The sequence below is a fragment of the Atta colombica genome, unplaced genomic scaffold, assembly GCF_001594045.1.
Source record: "Atta colombica isolate Treedump-2 unplaced genomic scaffold, Acol1.0 scaffold47, whole genome shotgun sequence".
Taxonomy (NCBI): domain Eukaryota; kingdom Metazoa; phylum Arthropoda; class Insecta; order Hymenoptera; family Formicidae; genus Atta; species Atta colombica.
This window is the reverse complement of record NW_017259536.1, coordinates 2,091,001-2,102,768: the sequence shown is the minus strand read 5'-3', so window position 1 is coordinate 2,102,768 and position 11,768 is coordinate 2,091,001. Positions and strand designations below refer to the sequence as shown.

The 11,768-nt window shown below is 28.8% G+C and overlaps 1 protein-coding gene across 1 annotated transcript in view; it reads left to right on the top strand.

Moving 5' to 3' along the window:
* Positions 1-271, top strand: part of LOC108691443 (arginine kinase-like) — a 779-nt gene extending 508 nt beyond the window's left edge. The window contains exon 2 of the mRNA XM_018199194.1: positions 205-271. Coding sequence (XP_018054683.1) covers positions 205-271 — 67 coding nt within the window. The remainder of the gene's footprint in view (positions 1-204) is intronic.
* Positions 272-11,768: the final 11,497 nt, after the last annotated feature.

The window sequence follows — 11,768 nt, the reverse complement described above, 5'->3', positions numbered from 1 at the left end:
TTATAAATAGAATATTTATAAGAAAGATATTATTTGCATTCAGTAGCTTACAAAGAAGCTTCGATTTTTAAATAAAAATTTAATTATTTTTCTAAAATAATTTCCTTTTTTAATAAGATTTAATTTAAATTATTACGAATTTGTATAATATAAGTAGTATTTAATCATGTTTTAGTATATTTGATTATTATTATTTTTTTTCATGGGCGAAAGTTTTGTCAAAAAGCATCGTCCGGATAAGGATAATTCTAGAATAACAAAAGTTGCATAAAAAGACACAAAATAAAATGCAATGGATATAAATGTATATAAAAAATAAATTTCCATATAAATATATTTCCACATAAATATATAAAAATATTAAGCATATTAAATTTGGAAAGAAATATACATATAAAAATTTTATAAATATATATAGACGTTGCATAAATATAAACATTTCATAAATATTAAATATACATATACAAATTTTGTAGAATATAATAATAATGTAGAATATAACAATAAATAAAAAGCATTAAATTATAATATAAATAGAAGATACCTAGAAAATTAATTTTGCATACTCTCTTGAATTGAATTTGGGAACCAAGTATAGAAAATTATTTTATTACAGTAAGTAAAGTTTACCACGCGATGAATAAAAAATAAAATAATGATCTTAACAATTCATAATTGTTTTATATTTTTGAAGAATTATGAAATTTATATTTAAATTATAAAAAAAATATATTTACAATAAGTAGATATATTGGCATATATAATGTACATATATGCATATTTTCATATACTTATAAATTTTTTTATTTATAAATTTACTTATAAAAAATATACTTTTTTATAAATATACTTATAAAATATACTTTTTATTGCAATAAGTTTTGGAAAGAAACAAATATTTCTTAGAAGCAATAAAAGAATTCTTCTAATAGTTCTTTAATGATAGAAACAGGCTGATAATAATATAAGACATTAAATATTAGTGATACATAAATACATATCGATCATTTTCATCCCCGATATCTCTTTCGTATATAAACTCTTATTAAAATTTTCTTTTATGTTTAAGAAATAATTATATAAAATATTAAGTTAGAAATTGCTATCATTTAAATCATCAGAATGTAATCGATAAAATGTTAATTAAATTAATTTCTAGAAAGGATGTGACTAATTATGTAATTACTATGGTAACTGCTTAAATTATTATTATGCTTATAATTAAGTTATTTTATTTTAATTAATTTAATTTAAATGTATAATCATTTTATTTTCAGTAATTAATTTGTTGATAATAAATTCAATTATGCGAAATTGTAAGAATAATATATAACTTGCAAACAAATTACAAAATGTGTAAAAATGTAATTAAAATAAGTAAAAATGATTAATATAAAATTTATAATTGAAATTCAGCACTCATCATTTTACGATATTCCTCGATGTCTGCTGATACATCTTCTGTTGCAATAGCAGTTCGCGATTCTTTCTCGAAGTCGTCCTTCGTTGATTGCACTTCACATAAATTCACAACACAAAATTCGCAAAATTGCAGTTTCAACTAATTTTGTAATTCATTTACTCGCAAATATGATAATTAGCAAGTATTTATCATAAAATGTAACGTGTAAATCTGATTAAAAAATTTATAACTCTACTGAATTTTCTTTTTTAGATCACTTCACTTTAGATCACATACGATTCATTTGCAACATGAAATTCACAATATTTAATTTACAAATTTATTTACTATTTATGTTGGAATATTTATGTAATCGCGACATTGCGATTACATTTTTTTTAAATAATAATCTATATAGCGCGAAATGATTATAAATTAAGATCGGAGCATATTTACCAAAAAATGAAAAATGCGATATTTTAATATAAATTTCATTTACATTTATTACTTCGTAACATTCCTGCGTAGATCACCTCGCTTCGTAATATTTCTGCGAAAATTATTTTCGCAATATTCTTACAAAGATCGCATTGCCTCGCTATATTCATGCGAAGTAACAAAGCTTAATATTCGCAAATTTTGTGCAAATATCGTTTGATAGTAACAACGATGAAATAAAAGATTGCAATCCAGCAATAATGATAATTATTTAGAAATTGCTAAATAATTTGCAATCATAAAATAATTAAGAAATAAAGTATCGCAAAATTTCTATCGTAAAATTCTTTTCGCAAAATTAATTTTATGAAATTTGTATAAACTACTCACATTTAATTGCAAATATATGAATAATAATATGAATGAAAAATCGAAATTAAGAAACATTGCAACATGAAATTATTAATAAATGGTGAATATTAATAATTAGTCAAAGAAATAATCAGAAAACAAGAAGTGAAATATTTATTATAAACTTAATTTTGTGAAATTTTTATTCCTATTTGTGATAATAAAAACAGGAAAATAAAACAGGAAAGGAAAAAGTAAACCGCAGAGTCCATAATTAGAATTTCTGCACAAACTTTCCTAATATTCGCGGATCTTATTATTTTTTTCACACGTGGAGTAAACATAAAGAATTAAAAATAAAAAATAAATAAAAAATGGAAAATTAAAAACTGTAAAATCTATTAAGATATAATAACCGCAAAATAATCACGATTTATAATTTACAAGATTATTTTAAAGCTTATAAAATTCAACCGCGTCAATATCAATGGTAAAAATAGTCTAAAAAATTGATCCGTATAGAGCGGATAAATGATCGGTCAACGATGTAATGAGAGATATTGATATTGGTAAAGCTTCAATAGTAAAATCGAATCATATACTTTAGGAAAAAAAACAATTAGAAAAAGAAAATACATACGCACACAGACACAAATCAATCGAAATTTTTATTATATTGTGTCAAATATTTATTCAATCGTATGTCTGTTTTAAATCGAATCGATAAGTGTGTTATAATAAGATAGTTCTATAAGCATCTCTCTCTTTCTCTCTCTCTCTCTCTCTCTCTCTCTCTCTCTCTCTCTCTCTTTCTTTCTATTACGAATATGTGTTTTCAAAAACCCGAGAGAAACATGATTTTATATCCTTTTTTCGTTTGACACCTTTCATTAAAAAATTCATATGCACACACGCAAAAATTTAACGTAAAATGTGAATTGGACTGATTTCAGAAATAGCAATTTCTGCGAGAAAAGACTATCACCAACTTATTTTAAATTTTACTCACCAATATTTCTTATTCAGGATCGTCACGTCTCGCATTTGATTCTGAAACAAAAAAAAACATAAATAATATATCGCTCATTATAAATATACATCAAACAAGTTTAATAAATAAATTGAAGTATTCTGTACACAATTATCAAGATAATTTTTATATATAAAATATTATTTTGGCAAATTACATTAATTATAAGAAAAGAAATTTTTATTATTTTATAATATATATTTATATATAATACATTTAAAGATATATACTTTTATTTGAATAACACATTAATAATTCTGAAGTTTCATGTATTTCCAATCTTGGCCATAAAAGAATATTAGGGCACCTATTTTTTTCACTTATCTAAAATTCTTTTGCTTGCATTGTTACTTATTGATTATTAACATTATACAATACGTTCGAAAAGGTTCTTGAAACAAAGGATAATTTACACTAAACATTATAAATCAATTTTTGAATTAAAACTTTAAATAATAATTAATAAGATGCTTAATATTTTTTACTAAGTTGTATGTATATATATTTAAATTTATATATATGTTTATGCTTTATTTAGAATTTCTTTATACATTTCGTATATTAAATATTAATTTAATTGTAAAAAGAACATATTTAAAATTAATAAATTTCAAATGTAAAATATTAAAAAAAAACATAAAATCTACCTTCAAGTCGAATCTATTTGCTTAACTCGAACTGGATCCTTCAGTGCCGCAGTGGCAAAAAGTACACATTTGTATATGTATCTGAAACAATAAATAATTAAATTGTTTAAAAATAATTTAATAAGATGCCTGTTCACAGAATTATGTATTAAGCGAAATTAATACCTTTATTATTTAATTCCTATTATATTATTAAAGAATAATAAAGATTTGCAGTATTTGTTTGATTACAGTCTTCTATTTTCGATCAACTCTTACCTTCAAGACTAAAGAATTTAAAAAAAGTCATTTTGTGACTATTGACTCTTTTGATTATTTTTTACTTTTAAAATCTTTTTAGCGTTGGATTTAAAATAATTCGTTGCTATATTTGTTAAATTTTGATAAAAATTCATTCAAGGATTAGGATATCCATTGGTTAACGCGATTTATTACATATAATATATTAAATTTCTATTTTCCTATCATCAATGTAACAAACTATATCGCGGATTAAAAGATTCATTTCAAAATATCAATTGAACATTATACTATATGCCATATATGTATATCATTACGAGATGTTATAAAAGAGGTCAGCATTTGTACCTGAAATGTAATTAAATCGTAATATATCGCCTCTAATGTGTAATGTATCATTGTAACGAGATACGATAAAGAGATAGAATTTACAATTAGTTACGGAGTTGTGTTACCTTTGTATTTCAACGCGTTACATTTTATCGCATATGTACAAATATTGTTCGCATATTACTGTTGCATATTATGCGCTATGCCAGCTCGTTCAGAGATCGCGGCGTCTAAAATACATATACGTCGCATTCGAGCTTTCCACAACTTTAGCCGAACGCACGTGTTTGCGACATATATATAACGGCTACTTTAACGGCAGAACGCATTTCGTTCGCTCACCTGACTCCTGAATAAGAGCTTTCCATTTAATGACATAAGTTGCTACAAATATCGTTCTATCTTTGTTACTCACTGAATCTCAAAAAAGAGAGGATGATGATTGTGTTGATTTGTGTCATCAAATGGAAAGCATCCAATGTCTATTTACTTGAATAGATGCTTTCCATTTGGAGTGTGTTCCGAGTTACACATGAAGCGCATAATGCATCATTTTATCCTTTATTATTTGGTAAACAACAAAGATAAATGATGCATCATGCGCTTCATGCGTAACGGAACGCATTGATGACACAAGTTGCACAAATATCATTCTATCTTTGTTACTCACTGAATATCAAGAAAGACAGAATGATAATTGTGTTGACTTGTGTCATCAAATAGAAAACGCCCAATGTATCGATATGAATAGACGCTGTTACGGCGGACAATAAGTCTAATTCACTGCACGCAACCCCCATCTCTTTTCAGGCAATGCTGTTCGCTAAGAATAGATATTGGGTACCGTACGCACAATTAAATTACAATTAATTTATACATATCAAATATATCGATTGATTACATCGAAGATATTATAACCAAATGTAAATTGATCCTGAACAATATAGATTTAATTTAATCTGTTACTATGACTTTATTGTTTCGCACTTCGATACTTTATATCATTGTTATTTTAGTTTTATCTTAATCCACGTTTTCTGCCGTTTAAATGTTTCATGTATAATGTGCTAAAGGGAACTGAGAATAATATACTAAATATATTGTTGTCATCGACATCCGCATTGGTTTATTTTTCCTTCATTTTATTTTAATATGAATTTATTCTAGATATGTTTATTGGCGCAATTACTTTATTTTAAAAATTCTTTATTACGCGTAAGTAAACAAATATATATCTCTAAATACATCTAAAAACTTTATTAAATTATTTAATAACTTTATTAAATTATTTTTTTTAAATTGTATTTTATTAAATTGTTTTATTTAATTTAGTTTATTAAATGATTTTATTTCATTCTATAATATATAATATTACAGCGTTAATTTTAAAGAATTACGCATAACATATTACGACATACCTCAATGACGAATACACTGATTGAAAATTGTATAACATAATATTTATATATTAATTTTTTCTCGTAATATGGAAATATTCGTAAGACTCACTGATGTTACATGAAGCCTCTCTAGATAAATTGCATTTGCATTCGCATTCGCGACAGCCAATCAGAAACTGTCATTAGTACCATTGACGTTTCTGATTGGCTGTCGCGAATCGAATGCTGAAAACATTAGAATATGACTGTTTATACAAATGTTTATGCAAATAATTGTATCGTAACGACGGGATGTCTATCGTCACCAAAAGTTACGATCGATCGACCGATTTCTTTCTACGTATTTGTTTCTCTTCAATTGAAATAGTTGAATACATTTTTTATGGTAGCTAAAAGATATATTTTATTATTTTTTTTTTAACATGTACCTTTTTCACATTTTGTTGCATATATTGATTCACATGTAGGTACTTGAAAATTAAAATGGTCCACCAATGGTTTTTTTTAATCCCCCACGTTACTTAAATGCATTTATCACGTACAAAGCTTTTTCACCTATAGAAGATCTCGTGATACCATTCGTCGTTTCGCTGACATTGAATCCAATCACTCTTCTTGATGGATTTAGGAATCCGAATATTTCAAAAAGCAAAGTTGGCACACTTCTCCCCTCACGTATTTCTTCTTTTCTCTTCGCTTTCATCTTTTTGCTTGTCTGCGTCACATTCACTTGTACTACTCCGATCATCGCTATCAGTAGTAATAGTCTTCTTCCTTTCACTCTGGCTGACGTTGAAATTCCTTTCCGCTGTTCGAACTCTTTTATCTCTCATCGCGCTGGTTCCTTGATATTTTTCCTCTTTACTCCTTTCCTCTTTACAGAGGTATTTTCGGGAGAAATCAGAAGTAATGTTTCACGTTGTAGTCTGTTTTTATCGGGCACCTTTTCCATCTTCACGGAGACTCAAGGTAACTCGCAGAATAATGCGAAAGGCGTAGTCTCAGCTTCTGCAGCGGTAGGAAGCCTCAGTAAAAATTCATCAGTTCAAATAACGTCAAAGGGATAAATTCCACGGAATAGGAAGGCCTCCCCCCCCCTCTCATTCCCTCTCTCTCTCTCTCTCCCTCTTCTCCCCCCCCTTCCCCTCTATCTTTTTCTCTCAACATTAATCGAAGTTGTTTCATGAATCAAACGATATTGAATACTTCGCTGATCTAGCTCTTTCACAACTGACGCTATCACAAATTTCTCCGTAATGACATTTTCAGAAAAGAAACGTCGCTAAGGTCCATTAATTTATACGCAATTTATTTACATAACGCTTTTTTCTCACAATAATTCATTAGATAACGCTTTTTTCTCACAATGATTCATTAGATTCCTAAAGCGATTGTTTAATAAACACCTGGCAAATTGAAATCTAACATCCAAATTTTTTCCGATCAGTTTTGATTGAGATCAGAGCAATAAAGATTTGGAGCATCTTAAATGGAGTATAAGTATTTTTAGTATTTCTTTATAATGCTTATCAAACGTTTCGTAACGATGGGCAGGTCGGCACGCGATTCTTTATTGTAAAATAATATAAAAAATAGCCCTTATTTCAGGTAGCTATCTTTTAAATTTATTAATTTTTTCAAAATTCAATTTTATCCTTTACTTTAATTAATATTACAGGAAATTTCCTCCCTTTCTAATTAGTATTCCAATGTCTAATATATTAATAAGCAAATTTTTGAAGAACTATTAATAAATTTAGTACACTCTAAAAAATTGATGTGGATTTAATATCTCTGATGTGAGTTTAATACTCATGCAGTGTTTATATAATTTTCACTGTGTTAATATTAATATGGTGTGGATTTCAAACTGCTAATGTTTATATCATAGTGTAGAAAACTAACTTTAAAATCCATGGTATTAAAATCACATATTGTTAAGATTAACACGAACACAGAGAATTATATAGACATCGCTATTTTTTAGAGTGTAGTATTTTGGACAATACCGAGACTATTCTCGTTCACCGTCAGCACTGAGACGAAACCAAAACTCCGTTTTTAAACTGAGACTGAGATTATTGTGCCGAGATTGAGAACGTGGGCCAATCATCAAATATTCATTATGAAACTTACATATAAGAATTAGATGTTCCCGTCATGTGGAAATTCTGTACATCATCCTGTGAGATCGATCTGTCAAAGACTTTCTAATCAAAGACGATCACGAACGAGTCCTTTTACAAAACAGTCATTAAAATAGATTTTTTTTTAGACAAATGACATTTAAAGAAAAATAGGTTTTACTGAACGAAGAATCAGTCATCCGCGAATCAGTTATTTTAAAGTATAGCCTAATCTTAAGTCGTGAACATTTCGGCGAATATTTCATATCTTTTGCCGAGCTGCGTAAAACTGGTCACATTTTCAAATAAACAAGCTTGCACAAGTGGCTATACTTGACAAGTTTACTTGAATGTGTATAGGCGGCCTGACAAATGCTTACCAAAATTCTTACGGCTCGAATTTCGGCTCACTGGATACATGTTTATCATTCATTCGTTTATCATTCATTCGCAGTAAAAATACAATTCGTAAAAAATTTTCGAAAACCATCAAGACTCTCGATTTGAGACCGAGACCGAGATAAATCAGAGAAAATTGAAACGATATCAAGAATTTTGAAATTAGACCGAGACTTCTCGTCGAGACAAAATCAAAATATTAAAAATTTATGCAAAGGTAAAATTAACTCAGGCAGAATGACAGTCACAATAACATCAAAATTGGTCATGATTAATTGAAAATTGAATTTTTAATTACATTTGCAGCTATTTTGATGTCATTTAATGTTATTATTAAAAAATAATCACATTTGCGATGATTTGATTTACTTGACAGTTATTTCAAGTATACTGCAAAAAAATTTAATGCGCAGACTTCTGATAGTTACAAACTAGTTTGAAAATATTTAGGAATAATGTTCTAAAATTTGCAGGTTTACCCTTCATTTTCTCTGAGAAAATATAGTCTCCGTATTTATGACGCGCTACACGTCGCTTATGCAAAGATGCCGCGCCGTGGTCTCAATTATATTCTATAATATTTATTACCCTTATTTATTAAATCTAAAATAAGAGAAATTCTATTTTTTGCTCAAAGTAGATCTTAATACTTAAACATTTTTATGTAAATTTATATACATGTCTGATTCTGCAAACAGCGCGCTAAAATTTCTTTGAAATGCAATCATAAACTGAATCAGAATAATAATATCACATAAAAATTATTAAATTAACAAGTCATTTAATAATTTTTTATGCTATATAATAATCATCTTTATAAGAATATTAATCCCTTTAGACCTAATTTTATTGAAATTATTTTTAAAAAATTCTTTTTTAAATTCATACGCACTTTAATAAATAATTCATACTAAACAATTTTTTTTATAATGTTGACTATTTTTCTAATATACATATATATTATTATGTACATTCTTAGAAGATATCGATAGAATTAAATAACTTCAATAGAAGATAATATCTTCAAATTTAATTTACATTACAATATATGCAGAGTCCGAAGGTGTTATAATTTGATGTTAGTGTGAATCTTAAACCTGTGAATAATTTGTTGAGAAAAAAATATTGCCTCAATCGGTATTTGAACTCCTTTATTTGCCCTTCATATCATCGCAATGATCGCAACGCGTTTTGAAACGCGACACCTCTCTGTGAACAGTCCGTGCGATTTCATTTCATTTTCACGATTCAGCGATCGCACCAAAACGACTGTCCTGTTTCCACCGAACTGTCTCGTGCGACTCGCTCGTTCACTCGTTTGAACACGAAATCGACACGATGGAAGATTGCCGTTTTCTCGCGATGTTTAACGGGGTGGGTAATCGTTCTCTCAACGAGATTCAGTGTGTTATTCTGTATATTTGCATCGCGGTCTGCGTCTCTCACTCCCGATATAACAGACTGAATGTAATTTGTCCTTCGTTTCCGGTTGGAGAGTAATGCGCGAGTCACCGGATCGAATAGTTCATTTATGTGAATGAGATATATCGACTGTTTGTTCATAAAATATGTATATGCTTGATGTATATTAATACATTATGCTCTCGTGTGTGGATATAATACTGAATTGTATATTTTCATATTGCGGTTTATTGCTTGCTTCGTCATTAACCTCGCGTCGAACTTCAGAATAAACTATCCCAAAGTTGTTGATAACGGATTTCCGAATTTATCGAGTCGTATCACAGGAAAGAATCAATATCGAATTGAGCGCCGCGACGCATTTGCTTTGTAAAAAATGATTCGTAATTGACACGAAATGCGTATCTTGCAACGCTCGTTGGACACAAATCTGAGGCTTTATTCTTAAAAAATATCGAAATACTGGTGAAATTTAGATAAATATAACGTATACTATATAATATATATAATATAATATTTTCGTAATATTTTTCGAGAATATGGATTCTATCGTGCGAATGAACAGCAAAGTGACGATTATACTTTTGAACAGTCGAGTATCTTACCTTTAATTTTAACATCTTCATTCACTTGCATTGAATAACGTGTGTATGAGACAGAGAAAAGGAGAATCGCTCTCTCTCTGAAATGCGAACGAATTATTTCTTATTCAAAAGAGCGAGAAACAGGGAGTAGGGAATGTAGTCAGAGAGCAACAAGTGTAGCACCGCCAACCTTCGCGCGGCAATGACGACGTAACGCGTGAAGTTAGTCGCGATGTTTTCGAAAGCCATCCCTTCCCCCTCCGTTGATCGACCTAATGCGCTGCGGTGTTCAATATTGTTTAATCTGTAAGACGTTGCGGAATGCGGACACACTCAATCAAAAGGCCTAACGGTAGCAGCGTAGCTCTGTATGTATATACTGTCACGATTGTTCTCTCGCTTTGCTCTTCCGGTTTCCGTGACGCAATAGAGATTATCCGTCGCTTGTCGCATGCGATCTACTGTGCGAGTATTAAAGCACCGCGTAATCGTCGTCTAACGGGGATTAATCGCGGTGTCGTAGTTAACTTAATTTAGATTTGTTTTTATTCCTGCAATCTAGAACTCTAGACTGCATTAGAAACTCTCTTTCTCGCTTTTGTCAAATATTAAACATGTATCTGTCTCACTTTAAGTTTCAAAAGTGTATATTAGTAGTATAGTCACAGAAAATAGATCTTTTGTTTTCGCATGTGAATTTTATGTGTGTGCCATAAAGAAGTCACGACGAGATAAGGAAATAATGGCTCAGAGTGGCAACGGCGGAGCAACTACATATAAGGTAAGTTATTCGATGGTTATTTATTGTTTTATTATCCAATGAATTGATTTTTTTTCATCGCGCGTATTAGATTCGCGTTGCTTGAAATCTTCGAAAAATTGTGTATTTAATACATACGATTGGATTCGTGTTTTCAGCGTTTCTTTTCTTGAAATATTAGAAACATTTGGCTAAATATGGTTTACATTTTTTTTCTGAAAAAAATTTGCTTTGGCATCTACAAAATAATTTTTGTGCATTCTCATTTTTTGCATATCTTTTGTTTCGAAAATTTATTTTAGGACACGAAAGATCCATCGTAGTAAAGATGTTAAAAATTATCATGTATATTAAGGGTTAAAATAAAATAGATATATGGTGCTTTCCAAAAAGACACAGAGCAATACAATGATTATTTTATTTTTGTTTTAATAGTAACAAACAATAAGTACATAATGATTCATTGCGTTACATCTATATTTCTTGCTTGGAAAGCATTCATAGGGAGTATGAATATAATTCAAACGTTAAAAAGAGAGAAAGCTGAAATTTTAAACATAAAAAGTGCAAGCATCGTGAATAAATCTATTGTACACCATTAACTTTATATCTCTAATTATATATATAAATATATAATAA